This window comes from Erinaceus europaeus, chromosome 4 (assembly GCF_950295315.1).
Source record: "Erinaceus europaeus chromosome 4, mEriEur2.1, whole genome shotgun sequence".
Lineage (NCBI taxonomy): Eukaryota > Metazoa > Chordata > Mammalia > Eulipotyphla > Erinaceidae > Erinaceus > Erinaceus europaeus.
Window position 1 is genome coordinate 10498727 of NC_080165.1, and position 27957 is coordinate 10526683.

A 27957-nucleotide genomic window follows, 5' to 3' on the forward strand; every position below is an offset into this window, starting at 1 on the left:
TTAATTTTTAACGTGTTTCACAAGATATCGGTTCTGGCAAAGTAGAGAAAGGAAGTCCATGCTAAGGACCATAAGACAAAACCAAGACCTGAGACTGCACCTCTTGTGCAAAACCTAGGTCCTAAGCAGAGCACATATCTTCTGTGGCATCGGTTGACTGGTGAAGCCAATATCTGGGCTTAAGTCCAGGTCCAGATGGGAAACCCCAGGAGGTGGCTGGAAGGTGAATTTCTGCATGAGACTGGTGAAGAAAAGGAAGAGTTCCATTTTGGCCAGAGATTCACCAGCACACATCCGGCGACCTGGGAAGAGAAACATGGTGATGGGTGAAGGACCTATCAGCATAATAATCTGGGGAAAAATCTTTATATCTAGACAAAGGCAAATCCATTCTACACTTGACTTTCCTGCTTTTGAATGTCTGCGTCATTCATTTTACCTCATCTGAATATTGTGGACTCTGCTTCCAACCATAAGCACTGGAAATATAAAATTGAGTACACCTTGCAGGATGCCAGGAGGGAACAGAGCAATTAGACATTTACCTGTAAGTATAAGAATATTAGGACAAGTCGGGGATGGGGGATAGCGCAGCGGGTTAAGCGCACGTGGTGCAAATGCAAGGACCGGCCAGCGTAAGGATCCTGGCTGAGCCCCCGGCTCCCCACCTGCAGGGGAGTCGCTTCACAAGTGGTGAAGCAGGTCTGCAGGTGTCTATCTTTCTATGCCCCCTCTGCCTTCCCCTCCTCTCTCCATTTCTTTCTGTCCTATCCAACGATAACATCAATAACAACACCAACAACTATAACAAAACAACAAGGGCATAAATAAATATTAAAAATAATAATAAAAGAATATTAGGACACAAAGTCAAGTGTGGAGTGAGAACAAATAGCTAATGACAGCAAAACAACTCATCCTTTCTGAAAGAGCTTTCTATCTCTGCTCTTGTATAAAGAGGTAACAGATGTGGAAGTTGTAGGAGTGGTCATGACACATTTGAAGGAAGAAAGCAATTTAACTCGAGATAAAGCATAGACCAGGAGATATAAATCTCACATCTGAGAACTGAAGGATTGGTAGAAATTAATGCAGAAGCACTTTAAGAAGAGAAACTTGTTTGATATTATTTTTAAACCAGAAATTATTTAGGAATATGTCAAACTGTCTGAAAAGTGAAGTGTGTTAAAATTGAAGCAAGAGGTCTCCTAGGTAATTTATTTTTTTTGCTAAGGCAACTGAGATCTTTAGAGTATATGTTTCTTAAAACGTGATGTGTAGGGGGCTGGGCGGTAGCACAGCAGGTTAAGTGCACATAGCACAAAGCACAAGGGCTGACGTAAGGATCCCGGTTCAAGCCTCCAGATCCCCACCAGCAGTGGGTTCGCTTCACAAGCGGTGAAGCAAGTCTACAGATATCTAGCTTTCTCTCCCCCTCTTTCTTCCCCTCCTCCCTCCATTTCTCTCTGCCCTATCCAACAACAATGACAGCAATAATAATAACAACAACAATAACAATAAACAACAAGGACAAGAGGGAAAAATAGCCTCCAGGAGCAGCGGATTTGTAGTTCAGGCACTGAGCCCCAGCAATAACCCTGGAGGCACACATACACACACACACACACACACACATACACACACACATACACACACACACACACACACACACACACACACACACAAAAGTGATGTGTTGAGAAAAGTATGTTGTTGTTTTTTCCCCAACTTGCAGTGAGTGAGTCTTGTGGTCACATTATAGAGCAGAGGCAATATAGTTGATTAAAATGTAGCATTAATATGGTGTGGTGTCTGCTTATAGTCCTTCTGAGACCTAGATAGATCTTTTCATTCCTGCTCTCAGAATCCATAAATCTCAAAGATTTATTTGTTGGATAGAGACAGAGAAATCAAGAGGAAACGGGGAGCTAGAGAGGGGCAGAGAAAGAGAGGTACCTGCAACAGCTCAGCTTCACCTCTCATGAAGCTTCCTGGCAGATGGGGACCAGGCCTTGAACCCAGGACCTTGTACACTGAAATGTGCTAGAATGTGCACTCAGTTGGTGTTCCACTGGTCAGTCCCCGGATCTGTACATCTTATACCTGCTATGCTTCAAGTAAAATTTCATGAACAGTTAATTTCTTTTTCTCTGTTCCTTTATTTACTTTGGGAGATAACTCCATAAGTATTCTGGGCACAGAATATTCTAAAGTTTAAATTTATATTAAAATGTATATATTTTACAAGCAGTGAAAATATCTTAAATGCACACCTAATTTGTATAGGCTGTCCAGTGACTACATTAACTTCACAAATGAGAGAACATTTTCTTAGTGTGCCAAGTAAGGATGCCAGGATTTTAAGCTATGGTAAGCCATAGATAAAATACATTTGCCTTCTGGAAGTGTTAATTAAATAAAAGTGGCCATTCAAATCTAAAAATCTATGCTTCATGTCAGTGACATACATACAGGTACTGAGCTTAACTTTGAGAATACTGATGTCAAAGGACCTATTGCCAAGGAGTTGAATCTAGCAGAGAACTCAGTAATTATATTACAGTGTTGCAAACTATACAGTAGGAAGCTGAAGGAGTCCATGAAAAGGAAATCTTTTTTTTTTTTTCCAGTCATATCATTTTACTGATTCCAGAAGAAATGCATGATCGAATAATGTCACCTAAGTGCATGATGAACAGAACACATGTCATCTACCATATGGTTAGTTTTTGTCTTGTTACCTAATAAGATAAAGCTTGTGACATTATAATTACTATTAAGGATAAACAGGTGACAATGTTGACGTGTCTAAAATAGTCTTAGGAAATGAATGTAAGTATTATTTAAATAAGAAATGATCTCATAGGGGCTGGGTGGTGGTGCGCCTGATTAAGCGTACATATTCCCAAGCACGAGTAAAGCTTCACAGCGGTGAAGCAGGGCTGCAGGTGTCTCTCTCTCTCTTCCTCTGTGTCTCTCCTCTCCTCTCAGTTTCCCTCTGTGCTATGGAATAAAGTGGAGGGGAAAAAAATAAAGGAAAAATGCTCATCAGGAATAGTGGATTCATAGTACTGGCACTGAGCCCCAGTGATAACCCTGGAGGCAAAAAAAAAAAAATTATGTATTTTTGAAAGGAAATGCTTTATGCAAAACTAATTAGGAATGATCTTTGAGGGAGTTGGGTGGTAGCGCAGCCAAGTTAGGTGCAGCAAAGACCGGTGTAAGGAATGATCTTTGAGGCTTTACTTAATCGTGTAAGACTGAGTAAAGACTTTTTTTTTAAGTAGTTTTTTGTTTGTTTGTTTTTAAATTTATTATTTATTTATTTATTCCCTTTTGTTGCCCTTGTTGTTTTATTGTTGTAGTTATTATTGTTGTTGCTGTTGTTATTGGATAGGACAGAGAGAAATGGAGAGAGGAGGGGAAGACAGAGAGAGAGGGGAGAGAAAGACAGACACCTGCAGACCTGTTTCACCGCCTGGGAAGCGACTTCCCTGCAGGTGGGGAGCCGGGGGCTGGAACCGGGATCCTTATGCCGGTCCTTGTGCTTTACGCCACCTGCGCTTAACCCGCTGCGCTACAGCCCGACTCCCAAGACTTTTTTGTTTACATCAAGTAAGAACTGCAGAGAGCAAAATCCACATGTTAAAGTTAGAAAAGAATTGGGGAAGAGTGCCTTAAATGGAATTAGAGGAACATGGAGATTTAAAGAGAGTTCAAACACAAAATTATCTCTGTAGCATGATTTTTCATACTGTAGCAATTTTGCGATAATCATGCCAAGGCATAATGTCTACGAGATAAAATTGTTACCACTGTGGCCAGAGAGAGATCTCACCAGATAGGATGCATGCAAGCGGCCCATGTTGGAGTCTCAGCACCTTACGGAAGAACCATGATGGCCTGAGGGAAGCCGTGGTGTGAAGGAAGCTATAGTCCTATTCTGTGGTCTCTCTGTCTTCCTTAGTCTCTCTCTCACCTTCCCACCCTCCTTCCTTCCCTCCCTCTCTCATCCCTTCTCTGTAATTTTCTCTTGAATGAAAACGAGCTGATGTGGAAGTAGTAAAGCCCTGGTTCACATAAATAAATTCTTAATATTCCTGGATTTATTATTGTTGTTGTTGTTATTAGAATAATTGTTGAAAGAGAGATAGAGACAGAGAGAAAATAGAGCCCTGATCAACTCTAGCTTATGGTGGTGCTGGGGACAAAACCGGGACCTCGGACCCTCAGGCATGAATGTCTTCTACACCACCATTATGCTGTCTCCCCAGTCCTATGCCTGAATTTCTGAAAGTTGAAACAAATAAGTCAATTAACTAATTAAAAACTCCAGAATACCTAGTGATTCCAGAATTTCTTCTTTTTATTTTAATTTTTAAAATATTTATTTATTTTCCCTTTTGTTGCCCTTGTTTTTGATTGTTGTAGTTATTATTGTTGTTGTTGATGATGCCCTCATTGTTAGATATGACAAAGAGAAATGGAGAGAGGAGGAGAAGTCAGAGAAGTGGAGAGAAAGATAGACACCTGCAGACCTGCTTCACCTCTTATGAAGTGACTCCCCTGCAGGTGTGGAGCCGGGGGCTCAAACTGGGATCCTTACTGGGTCCTTGTGCTTCACGCCAAGTGTGCTTAACCCACTGTGCTACTGCCCGACTCTCTGATTCCAGAATTTCTAAGGTAAGCTGGGTGAAGTGTGTTGAGGATCAGTCATTCTAAAAAGTTGAGGCCAGAGGCCAGGTGGTGGAGCACATGATTGAGCACACATGTCACCGGGCACAAGGACCCAGATTCAAGGCCCCCAGTCCCCACCTGCAAAAGGAAAGCTTTGAGGGTGGTGAAGCAGGGCTGCAGGTGTCTCTCTTTCTCCCTCTCTACTAACCCCTTCACTCTTTGATTTCTAGCTGCCTCTATCCAATAAATAAATAGATAATTTTTAAAAAATTAAATATATGTCTAAATTTAATTAATTAATTAATTAAAAATAAATATTCTGGCTACTGTTAGTCATTTAAATTAATTAATTAAAAATAAATATTATGGCTACTGTTAGTCATTTCTTATCTAAAGAAACCTGCAGGCACAGGTGTGGAAGAAACCACAGTGACCTGGGCATAAGGTTTCTCAGAGTTCCACAGAAAATGAGTAATTGTTTTATTGTTCACAGGGGAAAGGGTGTGTTAAGTAGAACGTAATCTTCTCTCTAAATGTTAACTACTAAAAGTCTAAGATGTGATAAAGGTATCTGGTAAACAACCTTATGTGTAATAAAATAGCAGCTCCATCTCTTCACTGTAAAATAAGGAATTGAAGTTAAGTGCAATTCAAGTGTCCCCTAGAGATAACTTATCTATGTCACTGTGGCTTTTTTTTTCAAAATACAATTCAAGAGAGTGAGAATAATGCTGTATTTACATATAGTTTCCCTTTAGCTCTGATTTCAGATGTGAAATTTCATTTTTATTACAACGTATGAGTCACTAGCACTTGTAACATTTTCTTATATAGTCACTGTATGTGTGTGTGTGTTTGAGAGAGAGAGAGAGAGAGAGGGAGGGAGAGAGAGAGGGAGGGAGAGAGAGAGAGGGAGGGAGAGGGAGAGGGAGAGGGAGAGGGAGAGGGAGAGGGAGAGGGAGAGGGAGAGGGAGAGGGAGAGGGAGAGGGAGAGGGAGAGGGAGAGGGAGAGGGAGAGGGAGAGGGAGAGGGAGAGGGAGAGGGAGAGGGAGAGGTCTGATTGTGGTTTGTATCTCTCTGTGTGTGGTAGTTACCAGAGCTGCAGAAAACCCACCCCCTTAGTGTTGAGTTGTTTTCCTATTACTGATTAGGTGTCTGGAGTAAGTGCTAAGTCATTGTTTGTATAAATTCAAGGATCAAGTCCTGTTCTGCTAAAACTCCTGGCAAGGGAACATTTTTATCAGGATCTTAGGTCTCCAGGTAATTACAGAGAAACTTCGTTAAGATCCCTGCATTTCAACTTGTGCTGGACCCACACACTTCCTCCTCTTCCTATCTTCCACAAAGAAGTCTAAGAAACACTGATATTTATACACACGATAACATTTCTCTGGTCAGAGCAAAGTACCCTTCCTGTTGCCTCCTTGCTGAACTTTCTCTTCAAATTCCTGAGGTTCTAAGTCTAGACTCAGCTGTAAAGAATTTGCAAAATGTCTGGGAGAGAACCATGGCATGGCTATTTCTACATGGAAAAACAAACACCTTAACATAATTCTAAAACAAGGTCAAATCTCTTCAGATTTTCCCAGTCACTTTTCTCAGTTAAGATATCCTACCAGCTGAGAAAGGCATGAATGCTTCTTTCTTGACAAACTTTCCAGAAGAATTGAGGAAATGCTCAGGATTAAATGTGTCTGGCTTTTCCCACTGTGTTTGATCTTGAAGAACAGAGGTCAGCAAAGCAACAATCTCAGTGCCCTAAAAATTAAAGAAAAAAAAATTATTTGTGACAGAGATTAGATTCTTCCATGAATAAATAATAAATACAATTCTTTAGAGATGTAGAGTTATTTTGACTGGTCATTTCTGAGAAGCAGTAATGCTAGAAGAACATGGATAAACATGGGACTAGGGAAGTGCAGGAGTGTTAGATGTTAGTTGTTTTTTTTTTGAGTTAGTGTTAGTTGAGATTTTGGAATATTCACTTACTCTACCAAATTTTCTTTCCGTTTCTACTTGAAACAGAATTCAGAACTGGAAAAAATTCTTTTTTTTTTTTAAAGTTATATTTATTTATTTATTGGATAGAGACAACCAGAAATCGAGAGGGAAGGGAGTGGTGGAGAGGGAGAGAGACAGAGAGACACCTGCAACCTTGCTTCACCACTTGTGAAGCTTTTCCCCCTGCAGGTGGGTGCTGGGGACTTGAACCTGAGTCCTTGTACATTGTAACATGTGCGCTCAATCAGATGAGCTACAGCCTGGCCCCCAAAATGGTGATTCTTCTTTTTTTTTTTTTTTTTGGTCTTTTTTTTTTAATTTACTTATTTAAAAAGCCATAGGGTAAGAGGGATACAACTCCACACAGTTCCCACCACCAGAACTCTGTATCCCATCCCCTCCCCCTGAAAGCTTTCCTATTCTTTATCCCTCTGGGAGCATGGATCCAGGGTCATTGTGGGATGCAGAAGGTGGAAGGTCTGGCTTCTGTAATTGCTTCCCCACTGAACATGGGCATTGACAGGTCGATCCATACTCCCAGCCTGCCTCTCTCTTTCCCTAGTGTGGCGGGGTTCTGGAGAAGCAGGGCTCCAGGACACACTGATGGGGTCGTCTGCCCAGGGAGGTCCAGTTAGCATTATCTTAGCATCTGGAACCTGGTGGCTAAAAAAAGAGTTAACATACAAAGCCAAACAAATTGTTGATTAATCATGAACCTAATGGCTAGAATAGTGCAGATGAAGAGCTGGGGGGTCTCCATTTTGTAGATAGTAGGCCTATTTTAGTTATACTCCATGACTATACTAGTTTTTTTTTCTTTTTTTTTTCTTTTTTTTTTTCTGAGCTTGACATCTAATATGCAGGTGGAACCAAGTTATTGTTTGGGGAGATGATGTCATGGCTGGAAAAAGGACGAGAAAGCTAGATCAGGGAAGAGAGTAGCTCCCAATTATGGGAAAGGGGTATAAATATTGTTGACTGTAAACACCATTGATTTGATGTGATCTGGGACCCATATTCAGCTTAGGAGCCTATGTGACCTCTGCATCCCTATAGATCTGAGCTCACATTCTGTGGTCATGAGTAGGAACGTTCCAAGCTGCCCCAATATCAGGATCCATCTTCCTCAGGTGTAGCAAAGAGTATGTTGTCCAGCCTCCCTTCAGAGGATGGAACATTCTCTACCGTTGTTGATCCAAGTTGAGGGCAAGGTCCTATGGGGGCCCACAAAGGGGTCTATTGTGTTGTGGAAAAAAATTCTTACTTTGTCATTTTTTTTGCTAAGTGACAATAGTATAGTGTTTGACTTGATAAGTTCTAGTTCCTAAATTTCTATAGTAGGTTTTCTCTGTCTTCATCAGGTAGCTGTGAACCTCAGGTGAAATGGTCCTTAATGAAAGAAGCGGGTGTCTTTTTTGGCAGGTTTGGAGGCTCAGTCAAGGTTTGCTAACAAAGTTAGAAAATATTGCAGTTATAACTGTGTTATCACATGAATGTATAATCTTGAGTCATGAAACACAAGTACCTGTTTTAAAATATTTTGTTTTAAATTATATCTATTTACATAGGCATTATTTTTTAAATTTTTTAAATATTTATTTATTTTCCCTTTTGCTGCCCTTGTTATGTTTACTGATGTCATTGTTGTTGGATAGGACAGATAGAAATGGAGAGAGAAGGGGAAGCCAGAGACGGAGAGAGAAAGACAGACACCTGCAGACCTGCTGCACCGCCTGTGAAGTGACTCTCCTGCAGGTGGGGAGCCGGGGGCTCGAACCGGGATCCTTACACCTGTCCTTGTGCTTTGCGCCACGTGGGCTTAACCCGCTGCGCCACTACCCGACTCCCTTACATAGGCATTATAAAGAGACTTTCTCTTCATCATAACCACTGTATTAGATTAACTTGTTTTCACAAAGAGAAGATTGGGACTCAGTGAAGGTGACCATCCTAAAACGCAGTAACCTTATAGGTCAACTATATCCCTTGTAACTGTGACCTTTTCTAACTAGATTCCAGCCAGGGCTATTCCAAGAACTAAAGTCCCACTACTTACCACTGTTGCCTTACTGATCTTTTTCTTCCTTCCTTCCTTTATTTATTTGTTAGTTAGAGACCGAGAGAAATTGAGAGGAGAGAAGGAGATAGAGAGGAAAAGAGACAGAGACACCTTTAGCCCTGCTTCACCACGCGTGAAGTTGCTTAAAAGAATCACAAATATGGTGTCCAGCAGCAGTTCAGTATATTTCTGCTTGAGTCCTTCTCTCTCTCCCACAGCCTGCTCTCACTCTCAAGGAATAACCATCAACCTCCAGACAGTGATTTTCCTGTCTTTACCAGAAATTCCAGCTATTCTCTGATAAAATTCCTTAAGTTACTTTGTTGTCATATTTTTTTGCGGGGGGGGGGCAACTTTCTATGGTTAAGGTGCCACAGTTCCACCTCAGAAGTGCCCCTCTATCAACTTCATTCAGAGATTCTGTGATTTACAATAGCTGACATTTTTCCCCTAGCCCCTCGCCCGTTGTCCCACCCTCCTTCAACCTTTTACCTTTGGAATAAAGAAATTTTTGAAGGTGACATCCATGGTGGTTGCATGAGGTAAGCCCACTGGTAGGATGTTAGCCACTCTCTGTATCTCGTGAATGACGGCATCTGTGTACGGCATTTGAACGCTGTGTGCTATTTGAGGCCGGGCGGACCCCACGACTCTGGTGATCTCATCATGAACCTTTTCTGGATACAATGGAAACAGAGTGATTACAATTTCAGGTGGTGATCAGTGTTGCCACAATCGTCCTCGTTTTTTTTATGTGTGAAAGTCAAACCCAAGTGCTCTCTGAGTTCTGGCTCATCCTTCACTCGGGACAATGCCCACTCCTTATCTCTACTCAACCTCTCTTCCTAACAGTCCTATGGGGCCGCCTAGAGACTGAGTAATGTCTTCAAACTGTTCAGGAGGCATATGGTACAAAATCTACTATCCCACAATGAAAGAGAGAGAGAAAGAGAAAGAAAGAGTGAGAGAAAGAGAGAGTGAGAGAGAAAAAGAGAGAGAAAGAAAGGAAGGAAGGAGGGAGGGAAGGAAGAAGTGTCTAGACTATCCTTTAGGATGTGAACAAAAGGTGTCCACTATAGCAGTGCCATTCTACACCATCCAACTTCAGGGTATTTCAGACCCCTTCCTTCCAGTCAGTACTCTGAAATCTTTTTTTTTTTTAATTAATCTTTTTTCCCTTTTGTTGCCCTTGCTTACTGTTACTGTTATTATTGTTGGATAGGACAGAGAGAAATGGAGAGAGGAGGGGAAGACAGAGAGGGGGAGAGAAAGACAGACACCTGCAGACCTGCTTCACTGCCTGTAGGGAGCCAGGGGCTCGAATGGGATCTCTATGCCGGTCCTTGCACTTTGTGCCATATACACTTAATCCACTGCCACCCAGCACCCCGTACTCTGGACTCTTTAAGTGACTTACTCTGGACCTCTGGATGACGCATCATAAGCAGAATCCCCCAGCGCAGTGTAGAACTTGTGGTCTCTGTACCCGCCCCAAAGAGATTACTAACCATTGCCACTAAGTTTTCGTCACTAAAATAGTTCGTAGATTCATTTTTCTCCTGAAAGCAGATAAAATGTTAATAGTGAAATAATTATATAATGAACAATCATAACAAGTAACTTATTGTTAATTTAAAAAAATAAGCTGTTGTATTTTTCCCCAAGTGGGGTAGATTTTTTTTTACATAATACTGTTTTGAGATTGTTCTGCAGAATTGTACTATTAAACACATCTCACATGTTGATGACAATAAAGAATCCTAATTTCAGTAAAGACTCTTTGCCACTTAAAATGATCGGAAAGCAGTTACACTTGAGTGCCTAGAATATTAGTGGCACCATTTCTTTAAGACAAATAATCTTTCTCAGATTTAAGAACTAAAACTCATTTTTTCAAGTCTTGGAATAAAAAGAACACTAACTATGAAAACTAACATATCCAAATGGTGCGAGCGCAAGGTCCAGCTTAAGGATCCCGGTTCGAGCCCCCGGTTCCCCACCTGCAGGGTAGTCGCTTCACAGGCGGTGAAGCAGGTTTACAGGTGTCTGTCTTTCTCTCCCCCTCTCTGTCTTCCCCTCCTCTCTCCATTTCTCTCTCTCCTATCCAACAACGATGGCAGCAATTAACAACAACAATAACAACAACAATGACACAATAAGCAAAGGCAACAAAACAAGGACAACAAAAGGGAAGAAAAAAAACTAATATATCTAGGAGTTTGTCAGTTTTCCCCAGATAGAGACATGAAAAGTGGTGGAAAATATTCCAGTATGTAAAATGTAAAAACATTCTTTATAGTATACAGAGTGGGCATTAAATCAATAACTGAACTGAGTCTGGCTGTTCTTCAGAAGGAATGTTTTTATTCAGATGCTATTAATTGCACCGAGTAGTAAACACAACACTTAGGTCACTCCCAAAGAAAACACTATTACCTCCTGTTGTCTGATCAAAAAGGCATCAATAAAACTTCTTGGATCGTTTTTGTCTAAGTTCTGGCGATGATCTAGGAAAGTTGTCCTTATAAAAGAATATAATTCATCTCTATTCCTGAGTACTTTTTTATGGCTTTCCAGGAGGAACCCCAAAGCAGGAAACATATTAAATAGCTAAAATAAAAAAATAATAAATAAGCATATGTAAGCCTTGTAAGAATGATATTATTATTATTATTATAGAGGACATTATAATAGTCCGTACAGAGTGAATGTTACCTCAGCTAACAATAGCAGACTAAAATAGACAAAAAATATTCTATACTCACTGGAGTTTCAATTCTGACATAACTTACAGTGAACTATGTGTTGATGGGCTATTTTGCAAACTATGCTAGTTAGATACGACATGGAGCCACACTGATTTCATAAAGAGAACTGAAAACCTGTTTTTCTTTTTAAATTCCAGGTAATTTCAGGTAACTAGTTTAGATCTCTGTAACACACTAAATTACTTACTTTTTGGTGTTTTGAAAGATTTATTTATGTCATGAGAGAGGCCAGGAAAATGCACAATTCTGGCATCTAGCTGGGTCAGCATTGACTCTGTTGTCTATGGGGCATTAGACATGAGAGCCTCATGCTCTAGGACTGAGCTGTCTACCTAGCACCCAAGATAGCTTTAGTTCCCACATCGACACTTAACCTAATACTCCTTGATCCACAGAATGTTTAAGGAAGATTTCCCTATCTATTAAGTTTTTTGGTTTTGTCATTATGTTCATTTTTTGAAAGGTAAGCTTTCTATATTCTAACAAATTCTAATAGGAGTTCCTAACTTCCCCCCAAATGATTAAATAAACATCAGATATAAAAGTTTATGCCTAAGGGCCAGGTGGTGGCAGACCTGGTTGAGTGCACACTTTACCAAGGGGAAACCTCTGTTTCCCAACTATAAGGGGGAAGACTTCTGAGTGCTGAGGCAGTTCTGCGGGTGTCTGTCTTTCTCTCTCCCTCTCTATCTCCCACTCTTCTCTCGATTGCTCTCTATTCTATCAAATAAAATAGAAGAGGGGGCAGGGAGAGGAGACAAGAAGAGAGGAGAAGAGAGAAGAGGGGAGGGGAGGGGAGGGGAGGGGAGGGGAGGGGAAGAGAGAAGAGGCAAGGGGAGGATGGGAGGGGGAGGGGAGGAGAGGAGAGGGGAGGAGAGGGGAGGGGAGGAGAGGAGAGGAGAGAGGAGGGAGGAGAGGAGGGGAAGGGAAGGGAGGGCAGGAGAGGAGAGGAGAGGAGAGGAGAGGAGAGGAGAGGAGAGGAGAGGAGAGGAGAGGAGAGGAGAGGAGAGGAGAGGAGAGGAGAGGAGAGGAGAGGAGAAAGGGAGGGGAGGCTGCCTGGAACAGAAGATTCATTTTGCAGTCACCAAGCTCCAGTGGTAACCCTGATAGCAATTAAAAAACAACAGTTTGTGCCTGAAGTTAAACATTGTCATTGCCTGAACAATGCATAAGTAGAGTAAATCTGCATCATAAAATACTTGAAGCAGTAATTTGCACTGGGAGGCTTATATGCACAAACCAACCAAATTTATGCCAGCTCTCTACTAGAAATGTTTGAAAAGGAAATTCTCCAATAAGTATCTTCCCATGATCTTTTGAAGTGTTGAGTACTTTTTAAAAAGTTCAAAAGTAGGAACAAAGTCCTACTAACAAAGTCCCAAAACCTAGATATAGGCCAGTTCCCATAAGATAGAGCATATGTGCACATGTATCCATAAATTAGGGCAAAATATAGACCTGAAAGCAAAAATACACAATAGTCTGTAGTGAGTCAGTATCAAGTTCATAATGAAATAGTGTCTACTTAGACTTAGATACCCTCCTCACCTACTTCCTATTACAATTCTCTCACTCACTCCAAAGCTAACTTTATCAAAGCAAGGACTGCAAAAGCTGAATAAGGGCAAGAGACTGGCATACTTTAACGATGACTCTTTAGTCACTATCAGGCCACCCAGTCAGCTGGGGCCTAATGGGGGAGTCCTGAATCTCCCAAACAGTCATGATGGGCCTAGACCTCAAATAAATCCCTCTCTCCATTGTTTCTGGTCATCTCTATCAGGAACAACACAATAGACCCTGTTGTAGGACCCATAGGACCTTGCCCTCAACTTGGGTCAACAATGGCAGAGAATGTGCCATCCTCTGAAGGGAGGCTGGACAACATACTCTATGCTACACCTGAGGAAGATGGGTTGATATTGAGGCAGCTTGGAATGTTCCTACTCATGACCACGGAATGTGAGCTCAGATCTACATGGATGCAGAGGTCACACAGGCTCCTAAGCTAATTGTGGGCCCCCAGATCACATCAAATCGATGGGGTTTACAATCAACAATATTTATACCCCTTTCCCATATTAGGGAGCAAAAAACAAAAAAGTAGGAACTATACAGTGGTTCACCTGCTTAAGCACTCACATTACAGTACACAAGGACCCAGGTTCAAGCCCTTCATAGCCACCTGCAAAGGGAAACCTTCACAAGGGGTGAAGCAAGGCTGTGGGTGTCTCTGTCTCTCTCCCTCTTTATCTCCTCCTCCCCTCTCAATTTCTGTCTCTATCAAATAATAAATAAATAAAAATATTTTAAAAGATCATTTTTTAAAAAACACTGAAAGTAAAATATGAATGGTGCAGTTACCACAATTTTAGGATGTCCAAGAAGTTTGACGTTTTCACCGATCAAGGACAAAAGTCTCAGGAATTGAGTGTCTTCATAGTTAAATCGCTTCCCAAATAGGATAGACACAATGACATTAGCAACAGAAGCATTCATCACTGTCTTGATCTCAAAGGGCTTTCCTACAGCAACAACAAAAATCTATTAATCGTATTGAAAATGTCCACATAGAATGTTAAATTAGAGGAGTCGGGTGGTAGTGCAGTGGGTTAAGCACACATGGTGCAAAGCGCAAGGACTGACGTGAGGATCCCTGTTAGAGCCCCCAGCTCCCCACCTGCAGGGGAGTCGATTTACAGGCGGTGAAGCAGGTCTGCAGGTGTCTATCTTTCTCTCCCCCTCTTTGTCTTCCCCTCCTCTCTCCATTTCTCTCTGCCCTATCCAACAATGACAACATCAATAACAACAATAATAACTACAACAACAATAAAAAACAAGGGCAACAAAAAGGAAATAAATAAATAAGAATGTTAAATTAGTTTGTTGACTGATTTCACAGAAAGATACTGATTATTGGTGCCTAGGTCTTTCAATAAGAGGTGAGACTAAAGTGAACCTTGAAAAAGACCAAAAATTTGGTCAAAAGATTGACACAAGGAATACTAAAATTAAATGACAAAAAAAAAAAAAAGTCTACCTGCGACTTAGTTAAATAATCAGTCGGTGCCAGGTGAGACGTTTCAGTACTTGTGTGGCTGAGGAGGGGAGAGCTGAGGTTGACTGTCTGGGATAACTTCACTTCAGCTACTAAGCTGCATTCAAGTTTAGAAGCCATAAAAGTTGAAATCGATTTACCTCAAAGAACTTCACTGAGAAAATATCTTGTTTCAGTCTCTTCTGCTACTGGATCTGGGTTTCCTCAACATCACAGAAGGCTTCTTAGAGTAAAAATATGTATGGGGGGGGGGGGGGGGGAGCCGGGCGGTAGCGCAGCCGGTTAAGCGCACGTGGCCGCAAAGTGCAAGGATCAGCTTAAGGATCCTGGTTCGAGCCCCCAGCTCCCCACCTGCAGGGGAGCTGCTTCACTGGCTTCCCCTTCTGTCTCCATTTCTCTCTATCCTATCCAACTACAACGACATCAATAACAAAACAATAATAACTACAAAAACAATGAAGAGCAACAAGGGCAACAAAAGGGAAAATTAAAAAGTTAAAAAATATATACGTCTGGGGGCCAGGTGGTGGCAGACCTGGTTGACTGCACATATTACGGTTCACAAAGGCCTGGGTTTAAGTCCCTGGTCCTTCCTTTCTTCCTTCATCTCTCCTTCCCTCCCTACTTCTCTCTCTTCTTTCTTTCTTTTATTAAATAGGACAAAGAGAAATTGAGAGAGGAGTAGAAGACAGAGAAGGAAAGAGAAAGACACCTGCAGACCTGCTTCATCGCTTTTGAAATGTCTCCGCTGCAGTGAGGGTTGGACTGGAACCCTTGCTTATGGTAACGTGTGCTTTTACCAGTGTCTGGAGGCCCTCAACATTATTTCTTGAAGGGCATGTCATTCTAGCGGCTGTGGTTCAACTTTCTTTCTTTCTTTTTTTTTTTTTGATATTTATTTATTTTCTTTTGTTGCCCTTGTTTTGTTGTTGTAGTTATTATTGTTGTTGATGTCGTTGTTGTTGGATAGGACAGAGAGACATGGAGAGAGGAAGGGAAGACAGAGAGAAGGAGAGAAAGACAGACACCTGCAGACCTGCTTCACCGCCTGTGAAGTGACTCCCCTCCTGGTGGGGAGCCAGGGGCTCCAACCGGGATCCATACTCCAGACCTTGCGCTCTGCGCCACGTGCCCTTAACCCACTGCACCACATCCTGGCTCCCCTGTGATTCAACTTTCATATCAGCACATGCATTTACTGTGGAGACTCTAATCTAGGGACTACATACGTAGTCATCAGGGCTATCCTGTTGATGTTAATTTCCTGATTTTGAAATCCATATATTGGTTATGTAAGAATATATGTATGCTTATTTTAGGGAAACACATTAAAGTTTTTGCAGAATAAAAGGACAGAGATCTGCAAAGTGCCCTCACTTATAAAAGGAGGAGCCAGAAATGTATACTACTGACATTTAGGAAAACTTTCACAAGAGCATGTATATCTTGGAATCTTCCTAAAATGTCTAAAATCCTGTCAAAACTTTAAAAAATACCATTTGTTGCTTTCTTTCTTATGAAGCATTGGATGTGGTATTAGTGTTCTGGCTACGCACCTCTGTGGGATTCAAAGTTCTTTAGGAGATGTTTGCATTCCTCTGTGATTGTGTCTTCTATGATTCGCTTGCCCATACCAAAGTTCCTTAAGGTAGTCAAGCTGAATCTTCTCATGGTTTTCCAAGTTTTCCCATGAGAGAAAACAATTCCTAGTGATGGAAAAGGTTTTGAAAATAGTTAATCGGAGTTGGGTGGTGCCAAGCGCAAGGACCGGCGGAAGGATCCCGGTTTGAGCCTCCGGCTCCCCACCTGCAGGGGAGTAGCTTCGCAGTCGGTGAAGCAGGTCTGCAGGTGTCTGTCTTTCTCTTCCCCTCTCTGTCTTCCCCTCCTCTTTCCATTTCTCTCTGTCCTATCCAACAACGACGACATCTATAACAAGAACAATAGTAACTACAACAACAACAACAAAGGGCAACAAAAGGAAATAAATAAATAAATACAAAAAAATTTTTAAAAAGGAAATAGTTCATCGAAGCTTTTACAATTCAACTGACAGAGACAAACAACAATTTGTTGAATTTTAATTCCCTTGTTGAAAGTTCAGTGCTTGGGGGGACAGGTCAGTGTCAGAACACACCGGCAAGGCCAAGGTCATGAATTTGATCCCCAAGCACTGCAGGGGCCAAAGCCGATCAGCGCTTTGGTCTATCTCTTATTGAAAGCATAGAGGGGGGAAATTGCATTAAAAGAATATTGAGACATTACCTATTTGTCATAGATAGATTACTTTCGAAAACTTCATAAGCTTTCTCTTTAAATCACATAAATCATTTTGAACTAAATCGGTCTTTTGTCAGGTTTATGACCTGGGAACTCTTCTTCAGTGACCTAGGAGCTTTCTCTTAGGAATATAAATATCGATGGAGAGTACTTCATTTGCGTCAGCTTAATTTCAGGGAGTATATTCCTCCAAGTTATACAACTACCACCTGTCATAAAAGTAACAGAAACTTATTTTAAAATTTTTAATCTTTATTTATTTATTGGATAGAGACTGCCAGAAATCAAGAGGGAAGGGGGTGAGAGAGGAAAAGAGACAGCGAGACACCTGCAACCATGCTTCACCACTCACAAAGCTTTCCCCTTGCAAGTGGAGACTGGAGCCTCGAACCCCGGGTCCTTGCACATTGTAACATGTGCGTTTAACCAAGTGCTCCACCCCCTGGCCCCAAGTAACTTATTTTTCTTCCATAGAAAGCTGATAAGCACAGATGGTGACTCCAGGTCTCCGGTGAATCTAGCAGGGTGTGAGTAGACCTCAGTGTGCTGGTAAGCCCTCACACTTCAGGCACAGTTGCTGCTGTCTTGAGGACACGTTCACAGCACGAGCTGTATACAAGAGTGAGATCTCTGCTTTCATTTGGTTCTAAATTAATATTAATATACAATATTTTAAATTTTTAAGAATTTTTTAATTAATTCAATTTTTTATTTCTTTACTGGGGAATTAGTATTTTACATTAATTAGTAAATACAATAGTTTGTACATGCATAACACTTCCCAGTTTTCCACATAACAATACAACCCCCACTAGGTCCTCTGTCATTCTTCTTGGACCTGTATTCTCCCCACCCACACACCCCAGAGTCTTTCACTTTGATGCAGTACGCCAACTCCAGTTCAGGTTCTACTTGTGTTTTCTCTTCTGATCTTGTTTTTCAGCTTCTGCCTAAGAGTGAGATCATCCCATATTCATCCTTCGTTTCTGACTTATTTCACTTAACATGAATTTTTCACGGTCCATTCAAGATCGGCTGAAAACGGTGAAGTCACCATTTTTTACAGCTGAGTAGTATTCCATTATATATATATACCACAACTTGCTCAGCCACTCATCTGTTGTTGGACACCTGGGTTGCTTCCAGGTTTTGGCTATTACAAAGTGTGCTGCCAAGATCATATGTGTACACAGATCTTTTTGGATGGGTGTGTTGTGTTCCTTAGGATATATCCCCAGGAGAGGAATTACAGGATCATAGGGCAGGTCCATTTCTAGCCTTCTGAGAGTTCTCCTGACTGTTCTCCACAGAGGTTGGACCAATTTACATCCCCACCAGCAGTGTAGGAGGGTTCCTTTGACCCCACAACCTCTCCAGCATTTGCTGCTGTTACCTTTTCTGATGTGTGACATTCTCACAGGAGTGAAGTACAGTAAAGCTTCACACACTGACTCTCTCTATCCACTTTTAAAGTTCCATAGCCAGGGGGCTGGGTCAGCATAAGCCCCCCGGCTGCCCACCTGCAGGGGGGGATCACTTTGCAAGCGGTGAAGCAGGTCTGCAGGTGTCTGTCTTTCTCTCCTCCTCTCTGTCTTCCCCTCCTCTCTTGACTTCTCTCTGTCCTATCCAACAACAACAACAGCTATAACCACAATAACAACCACAACAAGGGCAACAAAATGGAAAAAATGGCTTCCAGGAGGCTATGAGTCCAGTAGACTTGTAGTGCAGGCACTGAGCCCCAGTGATAACCTGGAGGCAAAAAAATAAAATAAAACAAAGAAAGAAAGAACATTCCATAGCCATTATATCAACAAGGCCTCTATGTCTTCCTCCTCACCCCTCCTATATTTGGTGTAGCTTTCACAGTCTGAGAATCAGCTTAGTATTATTATTATTTATTTATTTATTTTTGAATAGAGACAGAGAAATTGAGAAATAAGAGGAAGATAGAGAGGGAGAGAGACAGAGAGACACTTACAGCCCTGCTTCACCACTCATGAAGCTTTCCCCCAGAGGTGGGGACCAAGGGCTTGAACCGGGGTCCTCGCACACTGTAATGGGAGTCCTTAACCAGGTGCCCCACCCACCCCCTGCACAGAATCATTTTAGTTATCATTATTTGAAGTATGAGCTACTTTTCTGTCTTTGCAATCTCTCAATCAGGTGTCTGCAAACTACAGCACATTCTGGCTTAATACTTATTTAATAATAATTTTGTGGTTTGGAGGGAGATCTCATCAGAAAGATCATGTGACTTGCTGGGGCTCAAACCTGATTCACATTCGCAGCAAGTGCGTGTACCATATCTGCTGAAACAACTGGCTTTTCCATGTGTCTTGGCTAAAAGAACCAATAGTGATCATTTAGTATAATCTATCTACTGAAAACATAATGAAAGAAGTTTCCAAGGTTACCCACATCTCTCCATGTGAGAATTTGTGGTGATAGTGACACTATTCTTTGTGTTCCAGAACTTCCCCTCAGCCCTTCCTTCACTTTTTTTTTTTCACTTTTCCTATGAAGACTTAAGAGATGGAAAAAATTTCTGAGTTTGACTGAGAGCCATAAATAGTACATAAGAAAAGACAAATGAAAGTAAAGTATTAGACATGAGGCAGTATTCGTCTTACTAGTCTCAACATAAAATTAAAAAAAGAAGAAAAGAAAGAAAGAAAGAAAGAAAGAGAAAGAAAGAAAGAAAGAAAGAGAAAGAAAGAAAGAAAGAAAGAAAGAAAGAAAGAAAGAAAGAAAGAAAGAAAAGAGTGTCTCTCTAGAACTGTCATGGCTCCCACATGGTAGAAAAACTTTCTGTGAAAAGTAACCGGTGAAGGTAATATTCCACTCACATTCAATTTTTACATTAATATATTATTCTGCATTTTGATTCTGTAGTACTCTTTTCAAATATGTGACACTCAGACGATCCTCATAATTAAAGATTTACATTTTGTGTTGTTATTTTTTCCAGTTTACACTTCAGAAGAGTCAAAAGTTTGCCTAGAGTTCTGAGTAAAGCAACAGCTTCACGTTCTTGCAGCTACAAAGACCATCAGTTTAGCGACATGTGCAAGTGACTTTTTCTTCATTACTTGTCCCAAAGTCATAAATATATATTTTATGTAGCAAAATAACTTTAAAGCTAAGCCACAAATACTCTAAAATTATCAAATGGCAGCAAAATATTAAATTTTCCTTCTGTTTCTTCAAAATGGCTCTGGACAATTTTTATCCCCTTTTGAATGGTTTTGCCTCACTGGACTGTGAGGGAGGGCCTACAGCTGTTTTATTCTTTGCACAGTATTCCCTATGACTTTTTAAGCTATTTTTTAAAAGTTTGTTTAATCATTAAAATGAGTGCCTTGGGGTATAAAATCAGGTGTATTAAGGATAAAGATTAGAAAGATCTTGTTTGTAGTTATAAAATCTGTCAGCAATACTGAGGTATTGTGGTAAATAACAAATATTCCAAAATTTAAAAAAAATCACAAGTACTAAGAAATATGAGCACACTGGATAAATTAAATTTGTTTTCAGTGATTTTTCTCAAAATTTTTAATACATTAAATGAATCCAAAGAGAGAGAAGCCCATGGCATGCAGCATATTTCAAATTCAATTCACTCTTACTGCTTTTTCCATATAGAACATCTAACTGCATCTTCTGAATGTCCTCATATTTTGACAGCAATAATACAGAAAAAGATTTTTTTACAAAGATTAAAGCATTAAAATGACTAAGTGGTGTTACTAGAAGCCAATATTAGTGAACTAAAATTAATGTCAAAGTGAAATCATTCCTGTTTTTAAACTTATTAAGTCAATATCATGGAGTTACTGTTGGTATTTAAGAGTTAATTCAGGGAGTCCGGCAGTAGCACAGTGGGTTAAACCAAGTGGCCCAAAGTGCAAGGACCGGCGAAAGGATCCTGGTTCGAGTCCCTGGCTCCCCACCTGCAGGGGAGTCACCTCACAGGCGGTGAAGCAGGTATGCAGGTGTCTGTCTTTCTCTCCCCCTCTCTGTCTTCCCCTTCTCCTATTTCTCTCTGTCCTGTCCAGCAACAATGACATCAATAATAGCTACAACAATAAAAAAACAACAAGGGGAACAAAAGGGAATAAATATTTTTAAAAAGAGTTACTTTAATAACTAAGAGTTATTAGCATAGTGAAATGTCATAAAATGTCATGAAATGTCATGAACATCACCAAAGTACTTAGCAAAAGCCTTATGAACAAGGGAAAACACAAAGCAGAACTTGGTCTGGAGTTGGTGTATTGCTCCTAAATAAAAGACTCTGGGGTAGGAGAAGAATTCAGGTCCTGGAAGACAGAAGAGGACCTAGTGGGGTGTGAATTGTTATGTGGATAACTGGGAAATGTTACACAGGTATAAACTGTTGTATTTTACTGTCAACTATAAATCATTAATTCCCCAATAAAGAAATTAAAAAAAAAATTCTTCTGAACAAGATACTGCATATCCACAAGGGTTCAGTGTATTTATAAGCTGAGTGTACTCTTTAATAGCTCCATGTCAGCCACTGAGACTTTATTTTATTAGATAAAAACAGGGAGGAGACGAGAGGAAGCAGCAGTGCTTCACCACTTGTGAAGCTTCTCCCCCTACAGATGAGGAGCTAGGGCTGGAATATGGGAACATCTGTGCTCAGTCAGATGTGCCACCAGCAGGCTCCCAATTCTGACCTCTTGGAGCTGATGATCTCTTTATTTTTACATTTCCCTGGCACTGTGCTTTCACCTAGTAGGTGGTAAATAGTTATTTGTCCACGATCAGCAATTATCATGTACAATGAAATTAAAGCATAAATCATTAAAAAATTCCCCAAGCAAATCTTAGTTATAAATATATATGTTGGGGAGTCGGGCGGTCGGGCTGTAGCGCAGGGAGCAAAGCGCAAGGACCAGCGTAAGGATCCTGGTTTGAGCCCCCGGCTCCCCACCTGCAGAGGAGTCGCTTCACAAGCTGTGAAGCAGGTCTGCAGGTGCCTGTCTTTCTCTCCCCTTCTCTGTCTTCCCCTCCTCTCTCCATTTCTCTCTGTCCTATCTAACAACGATGACATCAACAATAATTACAACAATAAAACAACGAGGGGATATTTCCCCATCTATATAATGGGGAGAAATTGAAACCATTGTGGAAATTGTGCAAGAGAACACAGTGCAATTAGTGCAGTAATCTTAGACACTAATGTGCCGTCTCAGTTTAGTGTTCATTACCTTTCCCTTCAAAAAGCCTTTCAAATATCGGCACTCGGGGTCGTTCTTCAAACTGATCGGCATGATTGACCAAGGCATCCTTCACTGTTTCGTATCCAGAGAGCACCACCACCTTCTTTGGTCCCATGTGTAAACTATAAATAGAGCCATACTTCTGGGAGAGCTTAGGTGCATGACAAAAACAGAAGCAATACATAATCTTTTCGATAGATATTTCCATTTTATGAATAAAGATTTAAAAACAAAAAAAAAGCAACTAAAACATCATGCCATGGTACAAAATTAACCAAATTTTATTCTTTGATAATTTAGCTACTTTCCTCAAACTAGTTTCATGATCTTACAAAATGAGAGTATGGGAATCGTTCACGAGAGACTCCTGTTTCTGCGCTATCATGTGGTTATTTCCAGCTGGTGGCTCCAATGCTTTTTGCTTTGAGATTTCATTGTCATACTTCTCTGGTATCATGCCATTGGCTGGTAGTGTCTCCTTATCACATTTCTTTTTTAAAATTTTTATTTATTTATAAAAAAGAAACACTGACAAAAACCATAGGATAAGAGGAGTACAACTCCACACAGTTCCCACCACCAGAATTCCATACCCCATCCCTTCCCCTGATAGCTTTCCTATTCTCTGTCCCTCTGGGAGGATGGACCCAGGGTCATTATGGGGTACAGAAGGTGGAAGGTCTGGCTTCTGTAATTGCTTCCCTGCTGAACATGGATGTTGGCAGGTGGATCCATACTCCTAGCCTGTTTCTCTCTTTCCCTAGTGAAGCTCTGGGTAAGTGGGGCTCCAGGACACATTGGTGGGGTGCATCACTGTGTGGGGGAGGATTGGATGGGACACCGTCTGGTGGTAGGAATGGTGATTATGTACACTCCTATTAACTCGTAGTCATATAAATCACTATTTAATTAATATGAGAGAGGAAAATTTGATTGAATGACTCAAACTTTTTAATGAGTCTTTGAAATGTTGACTCTTTTAAAAGCTTAGACCAGGGAGAATAGAAGCAACCGGGTGACACAGCTATATACAAATAATGTCAAAGGAGATAAATTATGGTGGTGTTGTGTATGATACAGCAAATCCTAACAAAGGGATATTTCAAAGTTAACCCAACTGCTAAATAATTTGATGACAGCAATAACTATCTACTGCCTTCTTAAACCCTAAGACAGCAGGAACCTCCTGCTCCCTCTATAGAGCCTATATTTCCCCCAGTCCTGGAACCTCTAGAGTGGGCCTCACTTTCCTTATCATATTCCTGTTTGTTCTCGAGGGAAGAAAAACAGTCCCTGATTGCCAGACTAGATTCCTCTTCACCGTACTTGTGTTCAGCTCAGTGGAGGGTTCTAGGATTCGAGAAAGCACAGCCCAGTTCAGCTTTACAATACTATGCTTCTGACTGCATTTTTGTAATGGAATGTAAAAGATATAGGGTTTTTTTTTTTTTTGGTTATTAAACTATAACAAAAACCAACATTTACTGTCTCCTAACTGTTTTTTCAGCATCTTTATCTCCTTCAGAGAGATTTTTATAAACCAATAGAATAAATGTTATCATCATCTCCCTTGACTTCAAGAAATCACACAGCTTGTGGGAGGCAGTGCAAGGAGTGCATTTTCTGGCAGCTGAGATTATGGTCTTAACTTGACTGAGGATTAGCAAGAGAATGAGGTGGAGATGTATAAAGTTTCTTTCACTAATAAATTTTATTTTGGGGATGGTGCATCTGGTTAAGTGCACACATTATAATGTTCCAGGACCCAGGTTCAAGACCCTGGTCTCCTGCAGGGGGAAAGCTTCACAAGTAGTAAAGCAGGGCTATACCCACCCCTCTCAATTTCTCTCTGTCTCCATCCATCCAATCATAAAATTAAAATACCTGGAAAAAAAAGAGAAATTTGACATTAAAAAATAAAGCTAGAGTCATAATAGGAAGAAACGAATGGCATAGATAATTTAATTGAAATTCTAGGAAAGTGAAAATTAAAATAGAAATTCAAAATTGTCAGAAGAGTCTCTCAGGTGAGAACTACTAAAATGATATCACATGACAGTAAAAGAACAGGTGCCAGCGACATCAATTTAAGGGGAAAATGGTAGTTGGTTTAGAACAAGTGGATAAAGGGCATTTGTGTGTGAAATTAGTAGAGAAAGGAGGGAGGGAATAAACAGTAAACAGATTAGGCTGATGCTTCTATTTCTGTCTGAAAAAGTTGGCCTGAATTTGTGACTTCTCAATAATAGCAAAGTGAAAGAAAGAAAGAAAGAAAGAAAGAAAGAGAGAGAGAGAGAGAGAGGTGGAGGGGCTTGGTTAATATGTAAACAAAGAAAAGGTATATTGAACATCCAACCAAATGCATTTGGGATATATGAAATTAGATTATGGACTTTACTGAAAGAACGTATTTAGTCCTCTAAGGAACTAGCCTGTAATATGACTTTGAGCCTTGGACCAATAACCAACAAAGGAGTATCAAAAAATCTGAATACCCAAGTCCTATTTTTTTAATTACTAAAAAGTTGATCATTGTGAATAACACTAATCTGTCAAACTGAGATAAACTTATTTTATTTCTGGGAGTCGGGCAATAGTGCAGTGGGTTAAGCACACGTGGCGCAAAGCACAAGGACCGGCGTAAGGATCCCGGTTCGAGACCCTGGCTCCCCACCTGCAGGGGAGTCGCTTCACAGGCAGTGAAGCAGGTCTGCAGGTGTCTGTCTTTCTCTCCCCCTCTGTCTTCCCCTCCTCTCTCCATTTCTCTCTGTCCTATCCAACAACGACGACATCAATAACAACAATGATGATAACTACAACAACAATGAAAAACAATAAAGACAACAAAAGGGAAATAAATAAATATTTTTTAAACTTATTTTATTTCTAAAGTTGTTCAGAGGAATAAGAGAAATATTTGCAATATGTTTCAGTGCTCAAGGACCTGGGTTCGAGCCCCCTGACCCACCAGCAGGGGGAGAAACCTTCATGATTGGTGAAGCAGGGCTGCAGGTGTCTCTCTGTCCTCTCTATCACCTCTTTCTCTCTTGATTTCTGGATGCCTCTATCCAATAAATAAAGATAACAAAAAATTAAAACAGATATTTTTAAAAAGAAATATTTGCAATGAATATATAATATAAATAAGGGGACAGGCACCCTACTGAGTGTACATGTTACTATGCACAAGTTCCCAGGTTCAAGCCCCTGCTTCCCACTTGCAGAGAGCACACTTCTTGAATGGTGAAGCAAGTCTGCATGTGTTTGTCTTTCTCTCTTGCTTTCTATCCTGTTCCCTCACAATTTCTCACTGTCCTATCAAGTAAATGCTAAAGAGAAAGAAAGAAAGAAAGAAAGAAAGAAAGAAAGAAAGAAAGAAAGAAAGAGAGAAAGAAAGAGAGGAGGAGGAATGGCCACTAGAAGCAGTGGAGTTGTAGTGTCTGCACCTAGCCCCAGTGATAACCTTGGTGGCAATAAATAACAAAACAAAAGAAAATAATAATAATATAAAGACATAATTATTATAGTGTTGTTCACTGAGGTGATGACTCTTCCCATCACCTTAAATACTCATGGGATTTTTTGTTGTTGTTGTTGTTTGGTTTTTTTTTTTTTTTTTTTTTTTTTTTTTGGTTTTCAGCAAAGAAATAATACAGAACTCAACTTCAGGGCTGGGTGGTGGCACACCTGGTTCAGCACATATGTTACAATGTGCAAGGACCCAGGTTCAAACCACTGGTCCCCACCTGTGAGGGAAAAGCTTGACAAGTGGTGAAGCAGGGCTGCAGATGTCTCTCTCTCCCTCTCTATCTCCCCCTTTCCTCTCAATTTCTGGCCATCTCTAACCAATAAATAAATAAAGATAATTTTAAAAATTTTCAAATACAGAATTCAACTTCAATTATCTGTCTTTCATAACAAAAAAAGTTTAAATGTATGAGCAAATACCAGCAAAGGACTTTTTTTATCTGCCACATATCATTTGTCGAATCTATCATCTTCTGTCTTACTCCTCAATGAAAAACTATAACATATTTGAAGTGAACATTAGAGACAACTGGCCTAGTATTTGTTGTAGTCCTGTAATTTTACAGCTGAGGAAACAGACAATTCTTACATCAATTCATACAGTCAGTTAATGGCAGACACGGAGCATAACAAGTCTCACATTTTGAGGCAATGAACTGGCATGTTTGGTGGTTTAGTTTATTGTTTTATCCAAAAGTCTTTTTTTTTTCCTCCAGGGTTATCGCTGGGGCTCAGTGCCTGCACCAGGAATCCACTGCTCCTGGAGGCTATTTTTTTCCCCTTTTATTGCCCTTGTTGTTTATTGTTGCTTTTATCATTATTGTTAGTATTATTATTGTTGGATAGGACAGAGAGAAATGGAGAGAGGAGGGGAAGACAGAGAGAGAGGGGAGAGAAAGATAGACACCTGCAGACCTGCTTCACCGCCTGTGAAGCGATCCCCCTGAAGGTGGGAAGCCAGGGGCTCGAACCGGGATCCTTACACCATGCATGCTTAACCTGCTGCGCCACCGCCCGGCACCCCTAGTGCTAAACATTTTACTGCCGACTTTATCAGAGAGATAGACAGACAGACAAGGAGAACATCAAAGTTTCTCCCAGTGCTTCAGTGCCCCCAGTAGAAGACTGAGGACCTGAACCTATGTCACACGTTTGACAAAGCAGAAACCCTGCCAGGTGACCAACCTCGCTGACGACCTCCTGGTTGTTCATTTTATACAAACTGTTTTGAGCAATTCACTAAAATATTCTAGAGTAAGGTATGATCACAATTCAGTTCTTTTGTAGGAAGATATGTATAAAATATGTAGGTGAAGGTAATACATCATAAATATTCCAAAAACTCATCCTAAGTAAGAAGCATATATTTGCTAATGTATGTATTACATATACAAAATTAATAAAAATTAAATGAAAATCAGCTCGATTAGCTTCAGATCTCATTGACTTTACTCACTGGGCATCTATGAACTCATTGTAAATACATGCATTCTAGCAGAAATTCTGAACACGCATGAAATAAATCATTACTTGTGTCTTTACCTCCAGCATGGTGAGATATGGCCTCTTCAGATTCAGCATGTGAAGATTTCCGATGACTGGTAATGGCCTGGGTCCTGGAGGAAAAGGTTGCTTGGATCTTCTAGTCATAATGACCTTGATATTTAAAATTAAAATAAGAATCAGGCTCAGAATTGAAAGTGTGACAAAAGGGTCAAAGCCACTCATCCTGAATTTGAAGTAATTATCAAAGCGATAATACGAATCCTCGTGCTTGCCGCAAGATAGAAGTTCTGGTGTGAATCAGAACTCTGGAGACTCCGTTAATAACATTTGCTTTTTTCACCTATAATCAACTATCTGCTTTATGCTAAAAATGAAATCACGTGCACTACTGTAAGCTTGGCTGATTTGAATTCTTCCCCTTCCAACTCGCCTTTCTTCCTTTTTCATTTCTCAGTACTGTTTGTTTTATTCCTTCAGTAAAGCCTAGAAGGAATTTTTTTTAAGCCGGGATTTATATTTTAAGATTAAGTTAAAATTTCAGAGCAATTAAAATTATAGGGAAATACAGCCGTTTAATCCCTGATGTGAAATCTACACTTAAACAATACAATACAATTCCTTGTATTGTTTGCTTAGAGGTGTGTGTGTGTGTGTGTGTTCTGCTAACAGCCTTAGACCAAGAACTTCAAATTTCTGGGCAGGGGTAGATAGCATAGTGGCTATGCAAAGAGACTCTCATGCCTGAGGCTCTAAAGTCCCAGGTTCAATCCCCTGCACCACCACAAACCTGAGCTGAGCAGTGCTCTGGTAAAAAAAAAAAAAAAAAAAAAG

At 40.5% G+C, this 27957-nt stretch overlaps 1 protein-coding gene across 1 annotated transcript; it reads right to left on the reverse strand.

Annotated features, from left to right (window-relative positions):
* Positions 1 to 114: 114 nt before the first annotated feature.
* LOC103113740 (cytochrome P450 2K6-like) lies at positions 115 to 27348 on the reverse strand. Its single transcript, XM_007523299.1, has 9 exons — positions 27163 to 27348; positions 22081 to 22243; positions 16120 to 16269; positions 13870 to 14030; positions 11174 to 11347; positions 10155 to 10296; positions 9230 to 9414; positions 6294 to 6435; positions 115 to 302 (listed from the first exon to the last, which is right to left on the reverse strand). Exons 1-9 carry the CDS (start codon positions 27346 to 27348, stop codon positions 115 to 117), a joined length of 1491 nt encoding a protein of 496 aa, XP_007523361.1.
* Positions 27349 to 27957: the final 609 nt, after the last annotated feature.